At 47.2% G+C, this 21,514-nt stretch overlaps 1 protein-coding gene across 1 annotated transcript in view; it reads right to left on the reverse strand.

The window, feature by feature from the left end:
- Positions 1 to 21,514, reverse strand: part of RYR1 (ryanodine receptor 1) — a 173,182-nt gene that overhangs the window by 89,464 nt on the left and 62,204 nt on the right. Inside the window, exons 30-43 of the mRNA XM_084814879.1 lie at positions 20,513 to 20,883; positions 19,562 to 19,694; positions 15,401 to 15,561; positions 15,068 to 15,233; positions 14,023 to 14,109; positions 13,700 to 13,926; positions 11,237 to 12,149; positions 9,137 to 9,337; positions 7,041 to 7,152; positions 5,725 to 5,874; positions 3,860 to 4,133; positions 3,471 to 3,585; positions 2,006 to 2,138; positions 97 to 191 (exon numbers count right to left, since the gene is read on the reverse strand). Coding sequence (XP_084671005.1) covers positions 97 to 191; positions 2,006 to 2,138; positions 3,471 to 3,585; positions 3,860 to 4,133; positions 5,725 to 5,874; positions 7,041 to 7,152; positions 9,137 to 9,337; positions 11,237 to 12,149; positions 13,700 to 13,926; positions 14,023 to 14,109; positions 15,068 to 15,233; positions 15,401 to 15,561; positions 19,562 to 19,694; positions 20,513 to 20,883 — 3,138 coding nt within the window. The remainder of the gene's footprint in view (positions 1 to 96; positions 192 to 2,005; positions 2,139 to 3,470; positions 3,586 to 3,859; positions 4,134 to 5,724; positions 5,875 to 7,040; positions 7,153 to 9,136; positions 9,338 to 11,236; positions 12,150 to 13,699; positions 13,927 to 14,022; positions 14,110 to 15,067; positions 15,234 to 15,400; positions 15,562 to 19,561; positions 19,695 to 20,512; positions 20,884 to 21,514) is intronic.

Below are 21,514 nucleotides of genomic sequence, written 5' to 3' on the forward strand. Positions count from 1 at the left end.
CTAGCTTACATCCAGTGTGCCAAAAAGCCCAAGGCTGGTCCTTAGCCACACTCCCCCATGCCCCCGTGTTTGGGACCTTCCTGCTGCACATGTTACCTTCTCCAGGTCTTGCTCCTGCAGGGCCAGGGCCAGCTCGTTGTTATCAATGACAGAAGCAGCAGCCACGTCCAAGGGAGTGGATCCACGCATGCCTAGAGGAGCAAGGCAAATGAGAAGCAGGCCGAATTCAAAGCTCAAGGGGTATATCATTTGTTTGTTTATTGATTGATTTATTGCATTTATATCCCATTTTTCCTCCAAGTAACCCAAAGTGGCGTACATTATCCTCATCCTCCTCTCCATTTTATCCTCACAACAACAACAACCTTGTGAGGTAGGTTGGGCTGAGAGTCTGTGACTGGCCCAAAGTCACCCCAGTGAGCTTCCATGACCGAGTGAATGGGGACTAGAACCTGGATTTCCTGGCTCCCAGTCCAACACTTGGGCCACAACACCACACTGGCTCTCCAGTGCAGAGGTGTTGAATTTCTTTCAGCCCAAAGGCCGAATTCCATTTTTGAGAAGCTCTTGGGAGCCACATTCCAGTGGTGGGCGGAGCCAAAGGGGGCATGGCCAAAATACCAACACACACCAGCACATTTTAGTTTACAGCTCTTACTGTCAGTAACCAAGCCTTAGGGGAGGCATTTCAACCTTTTAGCATGGGGAAAAACTGAACAAAGGCCAGGAAACCCCCAAACGATTGATGGCTGGGCAAAAGGGGATGAGGCCAGGGGAGGGAGCATGGCCCTCTGGGGAAACCTGGAAGGCCAGATTGGGAAACCAAGAGGGATGGATTTGGCCCCCAGGCCTGAGGTCCTGCATCCAGGGGGTAGAGGGTGATCTGACCAAGGAAGCATGTGGAAAAAAACGGTCAGCTGGTGAGCTCAACAGTGCCCTCAGAGGTTTAAGCCAAGGGTGACACAACCTGGGTTTGAGCTTAAGGGAGCCACCTGTTTCCATCTGTGTTAGAGACAGATTTAAATTTCAAGCAATTTTCAAAATTCAAACAAAACATTACAAAAGTGGATTTAAACTTTGGTTTTCTTTGGAGGCATGGACTCCTTTTTTAAGGCTACGTCTCAAGCATTGTCAGAGTATTTTAAATAGCCACAAATCAGAATTTCATAGAAGAGTGCTTAGATGAAAGAAGATCTGCCTTTAACTGCATCACCACACACCTATGAAAATAGAGGAGTGTATTTCACCTGTATGGGGATAACCTCTAACTTCATTTTTTTAAAGGTTGAAGAAATCCCACCTTCTCTTCCCATGCTGTACACACATATTTCTTGTGTCCCACTGCCAACTATAGTCAAACAGGTTTGGTAGGTTTTTGAAATAATACCAAAACCTAACAAACCTGTTTACCGGAGGCAAAAGTGGGAAGACAGCATGGGTACTCATCAGCCTTTCAAATTGCCTTTAGCTCTCTGTCTCAGGCGATGGACTGGCACACCTGCTTTTGCTGTCTAATAATCTTCAGTACAGTATACATCAGTCTGTGACAGCAGTGCCGAACCTCAGGTCCACAGGCCAAATCTGGCCCTCCAGCATTCCCCAGATGGCCCTGCCCCTTCACCTGGCCCTGCCCCCTTCCCCCCAACCAACAATCATTTGGTGGTTTCCTGACTTTTGCAAAGTTTTGTCCCCATTCTAAAATGTTGAAATGCTTCCCCTACGGCTTAGTTGCTGGCAGTAAGAGCTTTAAGTTAAAAGATGCTGTTATTTTTGGCCCTGCCCCTTTTGCCTTTGGGCCAGCCCAGTTTTGCCTTCAGCCCCACCCGACCCATGGAATGAAGCCCCAGAGAGCTTCTGCGAAATGAAATTTGGCCCTTGGGCGGAAATCTGCACCCCTGATTGAAGTAACATACACACTGTGGGTATCAATCCTCTCTGGAGAGCTGATATTCATTGTTATCCTCCCTGCCCTGCCCCAGAGCTGGTCCTAAGTACATTGGCTTACCTAGCCCGATGCCGCTATTCTCCAGCAAGTAGCTGAGATGGTCAAACATGGAGCGCTGGTTCTGGCGGCTGATGCGGCAGAAGTAGCACAGGAAGCGGCAGCAGTTGGTTACCATCTTGGGGAAGCGGATCTCCTGCTCAGGGGACAAGAGAGCTCTTCCTTTACACCTTTGCTAAACACCTGCATCATTAAGTCACCCCTGTTTTGCCCTCACTCTTGGCTCACTTTGGCTCCATATATAAAGATGCTAGGGCCTCAATGGCTGATGGGGTGCCAAAGGGCACTCCCTGATGAGCTACGCCCTGAAATTTGGTATGTGTGTAGTCCAGGACATCTACGTTACTAGAAAAACCAGAAAACTGCACTGTAACAAAAAGAATTGTCCTCCAAAACAGAGGACAAAAGTGACCAAGGTGCTTCCAGGCTACTGAGGAAGCTGAAATTTGACATATAGTTAGTCCAAGACACACTAATTACTAAAACAAGTCTGAAAAGCAAACATAGAAAGAGCAGGGAGGCAAGAATTGTCTCAGAAAATGATTAATGGCCAAACTGAAATTTGATACACAAATAGCACAAAATGAACCAATGACTAGAAAAGCCTATTCATGGGATATTTTTACATCTAACAGTCAGAACGTGGAACATTTATTTATTTACGTTATTAATGGTACTTGTATACCGCTTGATATAACAAAATCTTTAAGCAGTTTTACATGACATTTTATTTATTTATTTATTTATGTATTTATGTATTTATTACATTTATATCCCACCTTTTCCCCTCTTGCAAGAAGCTCAAGGCAACTTACACAGTCCTCCTCCTCCTCTCGATTTTATCCTCACAACAACCCTGTGAGGTAGGTAGGCCAAGAGCCAATGACTGGCCCAAAGTCACCCAGTGAGCTTCATGGCCAAGTGGGGACTAGAACAACCCAGTCTAACACTCTGACCACTGCACCACACTGGCCCCCATTCATAGAATTCACAGAAGCAGATAACACTCCAGCACAGAGTCAGCCAAGCCACAAGTGAGACAGAACGTTTGGCTATGAGAGTTCCATTCCTGGCACATAACTCTGGAATTAGTCAACACGTGCAACAGAATGAGGTGGTAGACTGAACCACTTCAGATTGCAGGTGGGGATTACATTTTGTAATGCTAACCATCTAAAAAAAAAAAAAACTCCCTGGAAGTAGAAAGCAGCACAGCCAGAAGTGGGCTGGGCCAGAATATTTCTCCTTGATGTTATTAGTGTGTGTGTTTTTGCTTGGAGGATTCTTTTTTTAAGTGGGAGAGCATTAAAAAATGTAACATACACTCACCTGAAGACTGAAGTGGTAGAGTCCACTCTATCTCCTCATTCTGCTGCACTGTGGGGACCACACCTCAGACTTGGCAGGATGTGGGAATGCAATTAACAGTCAGGAATATGTTGGCAGAAGAAAAGCAGAGTTTCCTTACCTTGGAATCCCCTCCTCCCAGCACATTCACCATAACCTCCATGACGGTCTCATGCATTCCCAGGGCCCTCATCAAGTTGGGGTGCTGGTAGAAGACTTTGTTGTTCATAATATTACTGCCAAGGAGAAACACAGGGATGAAAACGGCTGACTGTCAGAGAACAGAACACCCAGTACAAGGGCTGTACTGATGGCACCAACCAAAGGCCCTCCCCTGAAGATCTCAAAAGCTGGGCAGGCTTGTATGGGAGAAGACGTTCTTTCACACAGCCTGGTCCTGAGCCACAGTCTGAGCGGGAGCCGGGGAAACAGTTTCAAGGTGAGATGAAGGAGGGTACAATTCAGGAGGGGCCCAAGGGCCAGGGAGTTCTGTGGGATGGAGGCACGTACCCAATACTCTGGATCATCAGGTTCTCCTCTTCAGGCCCCATCTGGACGATGAGCAGTGAGCGGATCTGGCCCAGGCACTCCAGAAGGCTCATGGTGTCGTCCACAGAGTTGACGTTGATGGTGTAGGCCTTGGGCAGGGCACGGATTAACTCGCCAAGGCCATCGTACTGCCGATGGAGAAGGCTGAACATGACCCGCACCAGCTCTGGGCTCTGGATGAAAGCCTCTTGGGCCCAGTGAACCATGGTATGCGAGATCAACTCCTGCAGAGTGCCTGTGTGTTTGGGGAAAAGAATAATGGGATCTACTAGAGAGAGACACTTACAGAGCTGACCAGGAACAAGGCAAGATAGCTCAAAACATAGAATAAGAGGGGATCACCCTACAGATTTCAATAGATTTAGCCATCCTCTCCTCTCCCCAGGGGACCTTGGGAACTGCAGTTCTGTGAAGGGGCTATAGGGATCTCTCAAAGAGAAGTCATAGCACCTGCAGTAAATTACAATTCCCAGTGAACTCTGCATTAAATTACAGTTCTCAATTCCTGCAGTAAGTTAAAATTTCAAGGATGCCATGACAGTTAAGCTGGCATAAAATGATCAAAGAGTCCTGTGCAACCCTAAAGATGATCAAATTTACTCTGGCATAAGCTTCCATGGATACTGCATCTGATTAAGTGGACAGTGTCCACAAAAGCTTAAGAAAGGATAAATGTAGCAGTCTTTAAGGCGCCACAAGACTTTTTGCTGCAGTAGACTAACATGGAAACTCCTCTGGATATTGGCATAAAAAGGATATTGGTTTTGTGCTATAGATATATACAGTCTGAAACCTCATTCGCATTTACACTTTAAGAGGGCAGCCTAAACCCTGAGCTAACACCCTTAGACTGAGTGAGAAAGACCCAAAATCTGATGGCTTAGGAACCTGCCTTATACCAAATCAGTACTTGGCTTTAGAAAGGGACTAGATGAACTCATGGGGCGTGGGGGGACAGACAGGCCCCTCGGTGATATTAGTCATGAAAATAAGTTGCGGGGGAGAGTGGGAGAGGGCTCTTGACATCTTGCTTGTGGGCTTCCCTGGGGTATTGGCTGGCCACTGTGGGCAGCAGGACAATGGACTAGATGGATCCCACTTTGGTCTGATCCCACAAGGCTCTTCTTACATTCTCAGGCACCTTCCACCCACCAGTGCAACAACTTTATTTACTTATTTGTGAATTGCATACATCAGTCTTCCCCAACCTGGTGCCCCTCCAGGCATGTTGCACTACAACTCCCAGCATGCCCCAGCTGGGGCATGCTGGGAGTTGTGGTGCAACATGCCTGGAGGACACCAGGTTGAGGAAGGCTGGTTTACCTTAAAGACATTTGTGCGTGTGGGGTGGCAGCATCTGCCTTTTGTTTTCCTTAGCACAGGGGGGTGGTGAGCTTCCCCCAGATGCTGTGGCCCTCCTGATGCTGTTGGACTCCAACCTCCATCACCCCAGACAGAATGGACTATAGCCAAGGGAGATGGGAGTTGTAGTCCAAGGACCTCTGGAGGGCTACAGGTTTCCCAGCCACACTCTGGCATTTCAACCAGGAGAAGTTTAAAATGCCCGCATAAGACCACGCTTGGTTCTTTCCCAAGCACCACTGGCTCTCCTCCTTTGCCTGGGACAAGAGCACTGCCAAGCACATTGCCATGTCCTGGTGGACTCAAACCATCTCTTACAAGGAGCTTTGGAGGATACGTCTCGTAGATATTGTAAAAAAGAAGCATCTTGGGTAGCTGCCTGACATAGAGCCGAGACTCTTAACTCTCAGCAGAGAGACCCCTTAATCATGCTTTTCCCCATTCAACTCCTCTGCTTCACTTACTGGGCTTCAGCTCCTCTTCTGGAGGCTGGTCTTCTTCTGATTTGTCCTTCTTCTTGCGGAAGCTCACCACCTTCTCCACTAAGCTCATCAACCGCCGGCGGAAGGATGTGTCTTCCTCCTCCTCTTCTTCTTCACCCTCTGGTTGGATACCTGTTAGGAAACATGTGAAGTAAGTGAGTGTGTACATAAAAAACAGGGGATACCAGACTCGCAAATCTGGTATCCAAGGAAGGGATTAGGCATGGCATATGCCCAAGATCAAACCATGCAAGTGGGGAATTTGGTACAAGGAACGCAATGCAGCATCTCAAGAAGCCAAACTTTCCATTTTTATTTTTCTTAAAGCAAGCTTCTAGCCCCCATGGCTCCAGCGAAAAGCTTGAAAAGGTGTGGTTTGCATCTCACAAAGCTTGAAGGAAGCTGAGTAAGACTTCATTTTGTGAGAGGGTAAAGCAGCCTTCCCCAGCCTAATGCCTTCCAGATGTGTTGGACTACAACTCTCATAATCCTCAGCCAACACATATGGAGGGCACCAGATTGGGGAAGCCCAGGGTAGAGGCTTCCCTGCTCTGGCTAGTTGCTTGCCCCGCTTCACAGCTAGCAGAAGTACACTCATTTCTGCAAAATAAGCATACTTATATAGGCAATCCTGCTTGATGATTTGCATAATCAGTTCCCAGGATTTTCCATGTAGGGATTTTGATTATAAATTCTAGCACAGTATTTATAAATAGTTTTTTTAGCACAGAAAACACCAAAACTTGGCATCGGAGTTGTAGTTCAGATGAAGACCAGATCAAGCATGATGGGTATTATTTTATTTTCATTCAGTACTTTGAATGCTTCAAAAAAATCCTTGAGGCAGCTCACAAGTAACATCATAGAAACAACAATAGAACGACCTGAATACTGGTGCAATGGAAGGCAGCTCTTTACCATCCAGTCCTTATTAAAGATTTGTCCTAGGTATTATACAGAATGAGGTGGTATTTTGGACTGCACCACTACAAATTGTGGGAGGAGTGGAATACTAATATTTTTGAATGCTTCCCCCACATTAAAAACTCCCTCGTGTAGTCAACTAGCCCATCAGGGTGAGGGCTATGCTCAAGTTCTCTCTCTTATGTACTAGTTTTCTACATACAGGGAGGTTTTTTCCCCCCCAGTGTAGGAGAGCATTCATAATTATGATGTCGTCCCCCCTCCCACCTGCAGTCTGAAATGGTACAAACCAGAATTCTACCACTGTCTACTACCTCATTCTGTGTAATGTGTATATTGGCTCTCTGTGTGTGTGGTGGGGAAGGGCTCCTTACCACAGTGAGACAGCAAGTCAGTGTGGAACTCCAGCAGTTCGTCACGGATCTCGTCAGGTACTGGGCAGTCCTCGTCATCAGCACCATTCTTAAACTGCAGCAGCATGTTAATCTGTGGTGAAGGGAACAGACAGGCTTGAGCTGAACACAGCTTGCAAGCTGTATAGACGCTGGGCAGGGTTTTTGTTTTTTACTCAGTACAGCACCTAGCTGGCATTAATTGCTGCACACAACTTCTTTATTACTTATTTGAAGTATATTTATGCTGTTCCTCAGCTAAAAAGGCTCCCAGAGTGGCTTAAATATAATCAACTAAAAACGACAGTCCCTGCTTGCAGGATTACAATCTAAAAGGACACGACACACAAGGAAAAAGGAGCAGAGAGGGGAGAAAAATAATTCTTTCAGCAGGGCTGGTAGAATGGCCTTGCTCTGCCTCTCATCTCCCTCAATGCAGCCTGCTGGAATGGCTGCTGGTGGTGACAGAGATTTACTAGTAAGCAGTGGATCCGCAACTTTCTGCTGGAATGTACACCATTATAATGGCCTTTTGTGTTGCATTAATGCTCCGTAACCCAGCAGTTGCTTAGGATACACATTTAATAGAGCAGTAAATGTTCAGGATCTACATCGCAATTCAACAACCAGGAGAAGGTATGCTCTGAACCTCAAAAGGAAATGTAAGTGTCATGGGCTTCTGCTGTAGCTATGTCAATTAGAGGCGACTGCCTTAAGCTAGCACAGTCATCCCACAAACTGTGGCCTAGGGAACCGCAGTTCTTCAGAAGCTTTCCAGAGTTTCACAGTGAGGAGGTCAGGAACAGTTCCCTGTAAAAGACAGCTTGCCCAACACTACAGATTTCCCCCTGCAATGGGCAGACACAAGGTGATGGTGTATTGCTTTATTACTGTTTATTGTATTGTACTTCTTAACTGTAAGTGACTATTTTAATAGAAAAGTGAGATATCAAAGTTACATAAATTAAACTGAAAACTAAGGCAGCATTAGATGCATTTCTAGAGCACATTCTCAGTTCAGGTGGGGTGACAATGAGGCTCACAGGGCTAGTCAATGCCCCATGAGACCTGGCTGTGCACCCTTGAAGATGTTCCAGCTGCCTCTATCCCTCCCTCAACTGTCACCTAGCAGCATCCATTCCAACAGGCTGTAGAGCAGAGGGAGAGAAGAGAAGTAGGGCTAATCCATTGCTTCTGCTGAGAGACCAGCTTCCGTAGGCTTTACCTCAACTGTCACCAAGTGACAGCCATTCCAGCAGGCCACCTGGACTGTTTCCATCCCAGTTGGTCATGATAAGAACTATAACCTGAACTTGCCCTTGTCCTCCTCCCTCCCCGTCCCTTCTTCTTTGTGTGCATGTCTTAAATTTAGATTGTAAGCCTAAGCGCAGGGACTGTCATGCTATTCATCTTTATAAGCCATTCTGGGAGACTTTTTTGGCTTAAGGGTGGGGTATAAACACTTCACATAAATAAACAAATAAATTATTATTAAATTTTATTATTATTAAATTTATTAATCGCCCATCTGGCTGGTCACCCAGCCACTCTGGGCTATGTACAACATACAATAAAGCAGTTTAAAACAATAAAATTCTACAGTAAAAACATTTTCTAAAATACCCTAACCCACCCCAAATGCCTGCCTGAACAACCACGTTTTTAATGCACGACGGAAGCTCATTAAAGAGGAGGCATGGCGGAGTTCCCTAGGGAGGGAGTTCCACAGAGTGGGGGCCACCACAGAAAAGGCCCTCTCCCTCATCCCCACTCTGGAAATAAGTGTTCCAGAATCCTCTGCAACCTGCAAGGGTTCTGTGGCTGACAGTTTGATACAGGAAGTATTTCTTGAAGGCAGGAAATTAGAAAAAGCTAGTGTAAAAGCTGAACTTCTGTAAAGGATTTCTTTGCTCACTCAAAAAACCTAAGAAGGATGGGGGGAGAGTCATTTACTGTCCAACTTAACCCAGTCTTTTCCAGAGTGCTCTGTGAGAATAGTATTGGCTTTTAAAATTTGGACAGTACAGGAAGTTGTAGCTTTCCTTTGGCTGCACCAACACCTAGTCCCCACCCAGTACCTGCTCCTGCGGAGGAGAGCGGAACTCCCGAGTGCGCCGGGCTGTCTCGGCAGCTGTCATGGTGAAGGCCTGCATCAGCGTGCCATAGCGCTGGCGTTGGTTGGTCTGCAGGCTGTCCACATAGCGCTCCGAGAAAGCAATAATGGCTTCCACGCGGTGCTGCAGCTCACGATCACAGAAGAACTGTAGCAGGTTGCACATCTATGGGGAGAGGGAAGGGAGGAGAGGAGGTGGTTACCAGTGCTGGGTAGAAGGGACCAAAAAGGAGAGAGGTGGTTCTGGATCCAGGGGTACTCTAACTAGAGACACAATGTGGAGTGGGCACAGGAGATGGACCAGATAAAAATGGTATTTCCGGATGACCCAGCAGCTGAGTCCTGCTCACAACCCAGAGCTGACTGATTTGGGCTGGACATTTCTAATTGGCTAGAGTTCCTAGATTTATGTATGTATTTTGGCCTTCCCTTGCAGTAATGGCCCACTGTCATGGTCCAAGACCCTGATTCCTTGTCCTTAGAGAAGGGTCCTGAGTTAATGGATCAGGAAGGGAGCTCAGTTATAGAAGGGCATCATGAGGTTTTCCAGGAGGGCCCCAGGGACAAGCTCCCATCCCAGAGGAGGTCATGTTGGCACCCTGAGATTCAGAGGAATCTAGTCACAAAGATACGACTATACTGCAGACATTTCTGTGTTGTCACAGCCCGGTGCTGCTGAAACAGACCAAGCCCCTTTAATGGATAAGGCCTCAGTCATTAAGGAGGTGGGACTAACCAGCCTAAAGGAAGCCAAAACCATATTTCAGGCTCAGTGACAATCTGCTGCTTGTTGGAACAATGAACAGGCAAGTTTGTCTGGATTCCAGCCCCAGCAGCACTCGGAGCTCTTGATGGTGGTGCTCCTTTATTTTGTGTCTCTCTGTGAAACCTGACTCCTGCTTGGTCAGAATTCACTGAACCTTGCCCCAAGTCCTTGGTGTAAACCAGACCTCCTAGTGCTCAATGCCATGAAGCCCTTGCTGTGACAGGGCTAGCTGGCTGAAACAGAACACCCACTTGCGAAAGTCATCTCAAAATGTCTGCTCTTGCAAACGTCTGCCTTTTCTCTCCATATTCCATTTCCCAGTTCGGCTTTCCTCGTTTCCTCATACCGTTATGTATTTGTTGTAAAGCACTACTCCACTACTTTCTCCTTTAAAATTGACTTGGATCCTAACTTTCCTTCCATGAACAGAACAGGGTCAACATCCCACAGTACGGGGCTTTCCCTTCCCCTCCATCCTTCTGTAGCTCCCTGTGGTCCCTGAAAATTTGCTTCTGGGGATTGGGGGCCCTGGGGGAATGATGTGGGATATGGTGCAGGGAGGTGCAGATAGAAGAGGAAGTTGTTGGAAAACACACACACACACGCCATGTGAACAGAGGAGCAACCTAGCATTAAAGCCGAAAGCTGTACTACATCTCATTTCAGAATCCATCATTCCATACTTCCTCCTGGTTCCCTCCCCAGCCTCAATTTCCCCCTCTACTGACAGCCAATTTTAGATTGTGAGCCTGCAGGGGAAGATTATCCTTTATCAGTATTTACTGATAAACATTGAGCACAGAGGACAGAGTCATTGTAGATGCTTCACAAAGAAAATACAGTGATCATGAGGAGGTGGCACCTTGAGCAGCTCCCTGCAGAGAGCTCACCGGCTCTCTGAACGTAGCATACGAAGCTGCCTTATATCAAGTCAGACCCTTGGTTCATCTAGCCTAGTATTGTCGACACTGATTGGCAACAACCGTCCAGAGTTTCAGGCAGGACTCTTTCCTACCCCTACCTGGAGGTGCCAGGGATTGGAACCTTCTGCTTGCAAAGGGGGTGTCCTACCACTGAGCTCCCCCGTTCCCCAAAGCAAAGGAGGTGCTCTGCCACTGAGCTATGGCTGTCTGGGTTGTTCTGGTTGATCTTTTGGAGCTCAGTGGGTGAACAGTCCATGCTTTGGAACTGACCACTGCTCCTGACTGTGTGAATATGAAAGCTGGGAGCTGCTAGTAAAGGATCCCAGTAGCCAGGTGAACTGACAGGGAAGGAAAGCCCCACTGCCACATGCTTTACCTGCAGCTTGACAGATTCAGGAAGCTTCATCTGCAGCAGGCCTTCCTCTAACCCCTCCTCATTCTCCTTGGCTTCAGCCTCCCCAGCCTCAATGGCTTTCAGTTCCCTCTCCTCGGCTTCTTCCTTCTGCTCCCCTCCAGCCTCCTTCTCGGCTCCATCCTCCTCCTCTGCTTCCGCCATCTCCTCCTCCTCCTCCTCCACATGCACCTCCTGCTCTTCCCCTTCTTCAGCCCCCACCGGCACTTCCTCCTCCTCTTCCTTGGACTCTCCGAAGACATTGGGCTCGATCATCTTGAGGATGTGGCGCACGTCCTCATCCTCAAAGACGCCCATGATGAGGAGGGTGCAGATCAGCTTGAGGACGGGCACAAACTGGAATTCCACGCTGCCCCCCACGGGGTCCCGGGTGTGCTGCCCACCATCCTGGACAGCCTCGGTCAGCATGTTAATGGCCTTCACTTTCAGCACGTCCAAGGGGATGGAAGGACTCAGCTGGTACAGCTCGGAGCTGGTGCTGACAAAGCAGGTGTCCGAGAAGTGCAGCGGGGGGCGCAGGCAGGTGCTCATGCCCACGCCAGGCAAGCCAGGCTTCTTTGTGTCGTCCGGGAACAGCGTGATGCTCTTGGTCTCATCCGTCATGGGGACGATGAACTCGCTGTTCATCATGAGGCGGGAGCGCTTGGCCGACTCCAGGTGCATGCTGATGAGTAGATCGTAGTAGCCGCTGCGCAGCAGGCCTGGCAGATGGTTGCTCTCGATGGTGTACAGCAGCTGAGACTCGTCCATGTGGCTGCACAAGGCGTGTGCCACCCGGTTGTTGCCCAAGGCGCACACGGCGCAGTACAACTTCAGGGTGTGCGAGTGGAACTTCAGCAGGTCCAGACGCTCCGACAGCTCCAGGATGTCGATGCACCTGAAAGGAGAGGGAGCAGTGGGAAAGAGTGGAATATCAGGGCGGGTGCATGCAGTTGTTCCAAGCTAAGTGCTGTAGAACAGGAATGGCGAGAAGGTAGATCGGGATCTATTGATTGATCGCTAGCTAATTTGCGAAGGTTTCCAACTCCCAAAACAAAAGCAATGACAAAATGTTCCCCCCTTTCTAAATTAGGCTGCTGGAATCCCTAATCTGTGGTTACGCAGATGTAGATTTGTACTTGTAGATATAGGTCCTCCCAGTGTATGGCTCATGCTGTGCAGTAGGTAATTCTCTAATGGTGTGCAGTAGGCAATTATCACAATACTAGAACTTGGTGTCATCCCATGAGGCAGAATGGTGGGAAATTCAGGGCAGATAAAAGGAAGGACTTCTTCACACAGCACATAGTTGAACTATGGAATTTGCTACCACAAGGTATAGTGATGGCCACCAGTTTGGATGGCTTTAAAAGCGGATTAGATAAATTCATGGAGGAGAAGGCTATCAATGGCTACTAGTCATGATGATTATATATTACCTCCAGTGTCAGTGCCTCTGCATACCAGTTAGTGTGGAACACAAGAGGGAGGGTGCTGTTACACTGATGTCCTACTTGTGGGCTTCCCACAAGCAGCTGGCTGGCCACTGTTGGAACAGAATGCTCGATGAGGTGGACCCTTGGTGTGGTTAAGCATGGGTCTTCTTATGCTCTTGTGTAATTGGCTCCACCTCCTCAGCCACCACTTTGCATCTGCCTACACACACACACACACACACACACACACACATTTTACACCTGGCTCTGATTGGTGGACTTTGGGGGCTCTGTTTCCACAAGCCTGTACTCTGCCCACACCTGCTGTAGATCAATGCAGAACATATCCCAGGAAAGGTGGGCACCTCTTTCCCTGGGATACCCCTATGGACGCTGTAGGAAGCCAGCCCACAAACTAGAAACAAAAGTGGACTAGAAACAAAAGAAAGAACCCCCCAATAAGGAAGACACTTAGACAGGGGCCTTGGTCTCACTGTAGCAAATCTGCTTGTAGGCTGTACCATTTTATAGATTGCCAGTGGGGAGGTCTTACAAGATGATCCATTACAAAAACCAAAATCTTGTACATAGTAAACTAGATGCCAGGCATAACACTTCATGCCTCTCTTCGATTTCTGTGTGCAGGGAATCTTTTTGTATGATGCAGCACTCAGTTGTGCCAGACCCACTTGCAGCCTGAAGTGATACAGTCCAGACACTGATTAAACTCCTCTTTGACTTGTGAAACCATGTCCAGAGATAAGAGAAGAAAGCAGGGAAGTTAAACTTCCGTAGTTTCCCTAGCAGCTGGCAAATTCCTGCTTCTTGCTTGAGAAACATGTTTCTGGTCGGTTGGGATAGTTAAACCTTTCCTTGGATACTGAGGGACAGCAGTCAAATCATGGCCGCTCTGTGCCAAGGAGGCAACATAGCCTCAGCCATAGAGACCGTCCACCAAAGCAGAACATGGATTCTTCAGCTCTATTCCTGCAGGGACCTACAGGCAACTCACCGGCTTTCTTCCGGGATGTGGAGAGCCATCATGAGGTTAGGGTCTATGCACTCAACCATCCAGCCATGCCGGTCACTGAAACGGGCTACGTCCACCCGCAAGAACTCATTGGGCATGCGGCTCCAGGTCATTGGTGTCAGCATCTGGATGATAAGCCGTGGTGGGCACTGGGGTTCCGGGTTCTTCCGCTCACTGCGGAACATGGCAGCTGAGATGGGCATGATGTTCTGTCAGGGGAGGAGAGTGAGAGGCAGAAGAACCTAGCAAGAGTCACAACTGTCTCTCTGTTCTAACATACTGCTCTGGGGTGGGATGGGCCTTACCTTCAGCTTGCCTAGTTCAAACTGGATTACGTTCTGGCTTGTTGGGAGAGTAATGACAGCAGGGAACAGCTTGGTGTTTGGCTCCACCTGGGGTGGAACAGGAATGGAAGAAAACATAATAAAAATACAAGGTGGTGGGGGGGGGGGAAGTCTAACTATAACTCTTTCTACTAAGGAACTCAGGGAATTGTAGTTTTGTGAAGATGTCAAAGATCCTTTTGTCAGAATCCTGAGGCAGGCCGGTTATTTTACTTATTTTTATCCTATACATGCCTACCCAGAAGTAAGTCCCATTGTGTTCAGTGGGTCTCGCTCCCAGGGAAATGGGTATAGGATTGCAGCTTTAGCCACTATACCAAATCACCAATTAAGCACCAGATAAGAGCGCAATCCTATGCATGTTTAGACAGAAAATAGTCCTACAGTTCCCAGCATTCCTCAGCTTCCAGGCATTCTTCACCAGCCTCTAACAAGAGTCTTGTTAGGACATTCTAGGAAGCTCACAGCAGGGCATGGAAACTACGGCTTTCCCCTGCTGTTTGTCCCAACCACTGGTGTTTAGAGGCTGTTCTTATATATCTTTATCTATTCCTGTGTTCTTTACTTTGTATGGTATTTTATTCTTTTAAGTATTTGCATTGTTTTATATTTGTAACTGTCTGTATTGCATTTTAGTTGTTTAACTGTTCATAATCTGCCCAGAGAACATGTGTTATTGGGCGGATTAAAAAGATAAATAAATAAATAAATTAGAGATATGCTGCCTTTGAACATAAAGTCTCCATTAACTGATCATGGTTAATACCTACTGATAGACCTGTCATCTATAAACTGCTTAATTCAGTTTTGAGGATCTCAAGGCCTGTGGCCATTGCCACATCTTGTGGCAGCAAATGCCATTAATTAATGATGTATTATGTAAAGAGGAACATCCTTTCCTCTGACTGAAGGCAACCCCCCCACACGCACACACATGCACACACACAGTCCCATGGTCTCCTGGGGAATACATCCTGCCTTTCCATCAAGAAGGAGTCCAGCTTACCTGGAAGAAAGTGTTGACCTCTTTCCCATTGGCTGTGAAGGTCATGAGGCCTGTCGCCAAATCAATAAGGCAGCCAATCACCAGGTCCACGGTGCTGACTCGGGTCTGCTGGGTACTGCTGACAAAGTCCCCTCCCCAGACCATGTAGCAATTGCTTCGCTTGATACTGCCAAAGGGAAAGATGGTTGAGGAGGCCCGCCAGGTACCTCCAATGTCCCCACCCCATGTTAGGCCTCTTCTCAACACTTGACTGTTTCCACTCAAGCAAAACACAGGCCTCAGGAACCACTTTTGACAGACACATAATGCACAGCAGGTCTGGCTAACTCTCACCTATCATGGATGTTTCCCTTGTCATCGCCCATGGTGACTGTGACATTGCGCACCTTGGTGAGGTCAAAGTTCATATCATGCTGGTGGTAGTCAGGTGTGACCCAGCCTACCCAGACACAGGTGGGCTCCTGGCCTGCGAAGATCCGGACTGAATAGTAATACTGTGAAGGTTGGAGGAGAGAGAGAGGCAGGATGTAAGTCATTAGATGTGGGTCTATGACTGAAAACAAACACAATTGTTTTTTCTCCCCAAAGAGGAAACCATTTATCAAGGATCAGAAAGATAAGGCTCATTCTTCAACAGATATAATGTGTTTATTTAATGTGCTGTAAAGACATTGATGTTAAATTAAAAAAAATATTTTACTTGAGTACTATATTCTAAATTTGTTGTTGTTGTTGTTGTTGTTATTATAGAAATAGGTTGGTCTATGATAAACATGGATAGCTGCAAAACTATGTATATCATTTCAGACAAGTGTGGGTGGACCACTTTTTAAAAAAATTTAAAATGTATAACCCACTTTCCCCACAAAGAAGCTGATGATACAATATAATTGAAATTATAATTCATAAAGCCACATGAATAAAAATGTCAAAAATGTGATCATTTATTTATTTATTTTTTCAAAATGTAAGTAAATTTTAGGGCCAAGCCCTCACAAAGCAATGTACAAAGAGTAATGTTACAAGATACATTTATTTATTTGTTTGTTTGCTTGTTACAGAGCCTCGTGTGGCGGAGAGTGGTAGGCGGCAGTATTGCAACCGAAACTCTCCCCATGACCTGAGTTTGATCCCAGCGGAAGCCGGGTCTCGGGTAGCGGCTCAGGTCGACTCAGCCCTCCATCCTTCTGAGGTCGGTAAAATGAGTACCCAGCTTGCTGGGGGAAAGGTAGTCACGACTGGGGAAGGCAATGGCAAACCACCCCGCTATAGCCTGCCATGAAAACGCCAGCCAAAGCGGTGTCCCTCTAGGGGTCAGTAATGACTCGGTGCTTGCAGAGGAGGAACTTTCCCTTGCTTGTTACATTTATATCCTGCCTTTCCTCTAAGGAGCCCAAGACAGTATACCTGGTCCTCCTCCTCTCCATTTTATCTTCACAACAACCCTATGGGGTCATTTAGGCTGACAGTCAGTGACTCAATTCATCCACTGAGCTTCGTGGCAAACTGGGGACTAGAACCCAGGTCCCCAGAGTCCTAGTCCAACACTAAATTCAAAGTGATCTGGATAGACTGGAGCGCTGGGCAGAAAACAACAGAATGGCATTTAATAGGGACAAATGCCAAGTTCTGCACCTAGGAAAAAGAAACCAAATGCACTGTTACAAGATGGGGGATACGTGGCTCAACAACACTACAAGCGAGAAGGATCTTGGAATTGTTGTCGATCACAAGCTGAATATGAGCCAACCATGTGATGTGGCTACAAAAAAGGCAAATGCTATTTTGGGCTGCATTCATAGAAGCATCACTTCCAAATCCCGGGAAGTACTAGTTCCCCTCTACTCAGCACTGGTTAGGCCTCCTCTGGAGTACTGTGTCCAGTTCTGGGCACCACACTTTAAGAAGGATGCAGACAAACTGGAGAGGGTTCAGAGGAGGGCAACAAAGATGATCAGAGGACTGGAAACAAAGCCCTATGAAGAGAGACTGAAAGAACTGGGCATGTTTAGCCTTGAGAAGAGAAGACTGAGGGGAGATATGATAGCACTCTTCAAGTACTTGAAAGGTTGTCACAGAGAAGAAGGCCAGGATCTCTTCTTGATCATCCCAGAGTGCAGGACACGGAATAAAGGGCTCAAGTTACAGGAAGCCAGATTCCGGCTGAACATCAGGAAAAACTTCCTGACTGTAAGAGCAATACGACAATGGAACCAATTACCTGGGGAGGTGGTGGGCTCTCCCACACTGGAGGCCTTCAAGATGAGGCTGGACAGCCATTTGTCAGGGATGCTCTGACTTGGATTCCTGCATTGGGCAGGGGGTTGGACTCGATGGCCTTGTAGGCCCCTTCTGGCCCTACTATTCTATGAAACTAACCACTACGTCACACTGGCTCTCAGACAGGTGTAGAGTTACTAAGAAGAAAATTGCTGTGAACTGAACAAATCATTCACATTCTTCAGGAAAGTCTGCAGTGAAGAGATAAGTTTTCAAGGCCTTCTTAAACCTCTGTACTGAAGGGGCTAAGCATGAATCAACCAGAAGAGGGTTCCAGAATTGCAAGGCCACTAACAAGAAGGTTCTGTCTGTCATGCTCACCACCCTAGCCGATTTTACCAGCAGGCACACAAGCAGGGCCTCTGAAACAGATGTGAGTGTATGGGCAGGACCATATGGGTGAAGATGGCAATGAGTCCAGGAGCATCCTCAAGCTATCTACCTGGGCCCTCAATGGGAGTGCAACCTTATCCAGAACCCGTTTTTCACCTCCATACAAATCGGCCAGCTTCCCAACCCACAAAACCTCCACCTTATCTGGATTAAGCTTCAGCTTGTTATCCATCCCAATATCACATCCAGACACCATTTCAAGACTTCCTCAGCCTCCCTGGGATTTGAAGATGGAAAAGAAAGGCAAAGCTGTGTGCCATCAGCATATTGGTGACAATGCAGCCCAAACCCCTGGAGGACTTCTCTCAGCAGCTTCATGTAGATTGTAAAGAACATGGGAGAGAAGAGTGAGCCCTGAGGCACTCCATAAGCTAAAGGCCATGGGGTGGAAGAGAAATCACTGAGCATTACTTTCTGGAAGCAACTCTCCAAGAACTGGAACCACTGTAACACTTGAATTCCTAAGACCAACCCAGACAGGCAGGACATAAGGATGCCATGGTCTGTGGTATCAAAATCCCTGAAAGGTGTAGTGGACCTGAGAAAGTTGCATTTCTATCATATCATATCATATCATATCATACCATATCATAACCAATATCATATTAGTTTTATGTGTTTTATTGCTGTACACTGTCTTGGAAGGGTTTCTGCCCTGAAAGGTGGTCAAGAAATACTTTAAATAAACTCTCTCTCTCTCTTTCGTTTGTGCATGCATTTGTGCAATACACTCAGTATTAATATTATTAAATACTAAAGAGAAGAGGGGGACAGTGTCAAGCAGTCCACTGACTACCAGGCATTACACTTAAATTCTGGCAGCAAACCATGGTGTTGGCAAAAAAAATTATCATCATCAAATATTGCACAACCAAGGGTTAATTTCTAAGAAAGAAAGAAAGAAAGAAAGAAAGAAAGAAAGAAAGAAAGACACACACATCTGTTCTCCTACTTGCCCTCTGATTTGGAAAGTCCTGTCCCTTAAATCCAGATGTATGGCTTGCTCTGCTTAGTCAATAGTCATGGAAAGGCACTCTGCAAATAACCAGAAATACTGTCTTCCCTATATTTTTTGTATTACATTCCAAGCAGATTTTGAGGTTTTGCCCTGGCTTACCCATTTCAAATGTAACACTGAGCCATAATTTAGTACTATACAAATGAGCCTGCTTGAGCCTTGGGCTTGAGCACTCCCCTCTCTTCCTCTACAATGTGCCAAGGGAAGAGATCCAAAAAATCTGCTTCCAAATTTAAACTAACTGTGCTGGACAAACTGCAGTTAATTTAAACTATGGTTTATTGAAAAAAGCCAAGATCGTACTGTGGTTTCTGATCCTGGCTTGTTCCAATAAACCATAGCTTAAACTACTTTGAACTGGAACATTCAAACTGTTCCAATCCCCAGTTTGAATGTAAAGAAAAACTATGATTGGTTACACCAGGAATTGGTTGCTTTCAATCTTCTCCTCTGGTCTGCACTAGAGGAGGGAAGAGGAGGCAGTAGCACTTGAACCCAAGGTTCAAGAAGGCACATCTGCGTAGAGCTAAACTATGGTTAGCATCTGAACTGGGTCATTAAACATGCACATAATTTCTTAACTCAATGTTTTTTTCAGACATTTCACATCCGTTGGTTCAAAGCATGGAAGAAGACCAGATGCTCTGAATCAGGACAGAGATTATCTTGCTTTATCACCATCAAAAATGCCCTTGACAGTTTTGTTGTGGCAAAGCACTTCCTAGCACCCCATGGTAAAAGTGGAATGCCCCCTTCTCCCAAAAGACTGTGCCAAGCCCGCCAAATAGCCATGTCCCTGTTACCGTTGTGGTGTGCCGGATGATCTCGGGGTCGTCTCGGTCATCTGGAACCACCTCCTCGTCCAGTCGAGGTACTGTCGGTACTACGGGAGGGGGGGTGATGAAAGTGGTGGCCTTCTTGGCTTTGAACAGGAAGCTGGAGATAATCGGAGGCGGAATACCATCAGACAGTACAGGCTGATGCACCCTCCAAAACATTGTGCACGATTCTCAAGCTGCTGCCCTAGGCACCCTGGCTTGGAAATATGCACTACTTAACTCAGTGAGACTTACTTCCGAGTCAATATATATTAGAGTGAGCTGTTAATTACATACGGGAATGTCTGGGCTAGCCTCCCTTGCAACAGTGTGCTTCTCTCTCTCACTTGTGCTGATTTACCGGCTACCATAGTGTTCATGTCAGAAAAGCAAAGGTGCATGGGATTTTGACCATTAAAAACCCCATATATGGCTGCATGACAGCTACAGATTTGTTTCATCATCTGTTATGAGCACAGTAATTCCACAGTTATGCACTGCATGCTCTTTACAGCACCTGCAAAGAAAAGGATCCCATATATATCTTATCCCACAAAGCAGAGGTGGGGTACCTCATGCCCAGGGGCCAAATCTAGCCCTCATGAGGTCCTAATCCAGCCCTCCGGGGTTCTCCAGACAACCACGTCCCCTTCCCCTGACTTCATCCACTTTCCCTCAATTACGGATTGTTTGGTGATTTCCTGGCTTCTATGCATTTCCCCCCATTATAAAAGACTGAGATGCCACTTCTACGGCTTAGGTGCTGTCAGTAAACACTTTAAGCAACAGCACGCTGGATTTTTTTGTATTTGGGGCTCCTCTCCTTTTGCCTTTGGCCCCACTCCCCAAAGAAGTGCAGCCCCCCAAAGCTTCTCTGAGGAGGAATTCAGCCGTTGGGCTGAAAGAGGCTCTCCACCCCTGCCTTATAGCCCTCACCCTCGTTTGATCTTGCTTTTTTCTGTGGAGGTGTCCTTCTCGTTCTCAGCCTTGGGGGCCTCCTTGGGAGTGGTGGGCGGAGCAGGGCCTTGCTTCTCCTTCTCGGCCTCCTCGGCCTCCTTGCGGCTGGCAGTTTTCTTCAGCTGCTCAAACTCCGAATCCAGGTCAACATCCTTGACCTCGTCTTCGGGGATGGTGAGAGCATGGGTGAGCGGGGTGGTGCCGGCAGTGATCTTGAATTTCTCGTGGAATTCCACAGGCATGCTGAGGCGCAAGAAGAGGAGCTCCACCACTGCGTTCTGGGAGCCGAAAGTTCGGTGTGTCAGCTTTAGGCACGGTGGGTTGTCCACGGTACCATCAATCCGTGACACCTGGCAGGGGAGGAGAGAAGCAGAGAGTTAAGAGTGGTGCCGAGGGCCAGGCTCCTTTCTCTGTTAAAGCTGACCCTTAACCAGTGGTTTCCAAACTGCATTCAGGGGAATACTGGTGTGTCTTGGAGGTTTATCAGAGCTTCCCTAATGAAAAGTTCAGTAATGGGAGATAATCTTCCTTGAAAGAATGCTTGTTCACCACTACAGAGATGGGCAACACATGACCCACAGGCCACATGAACACCCCCCCCAGGCTGATTTCCCCCCCACTGCCCTGCCACTGTGCTGGAAGCATCCAGGGAGAATTATGTCACTTTAAAACAAGGTGCATGTGCCTTATTTGGGTGTTTCCCCCCTGCTGCTCCACTGCAATTTCAGCCGCAAATTTGATAGCAGCAATTCTGGGGAGGATGTGATCCTGCTCGGTTCCAGTGGAGGGAAGAACTCTCCTCCAGACCAAGTAGAAGTGGCCTGCCTCTGCTTTACAACATAGAGTCCCAGGGGCAGTGTTGAATGTGCATTCTCAGAAGGTAGGAAGTTTGAAAAGCAACTGCCCCAAGTGGTGATGTTTCTTCTCCTTACAAGTATCTTCCCTTGCGCAGTCTCTCATCCCCATGTCTCAATCTCTTCA

This window comes from Heloderma suspectum, chromosome 10, assembly GCF_057233095.1.
Source record: "Heloderma suspectum isolate Gila_16-S chromosome 10, 16-S_ref, whole genome shotgun sequence".
Taxonomy (NCBI): domain Eukaryota; kingdom Metazoa; phylum Chordata; class Lepidosauria; order Squamata; family Helodermatidae; genus Heloderma; species Heloderma suspectum.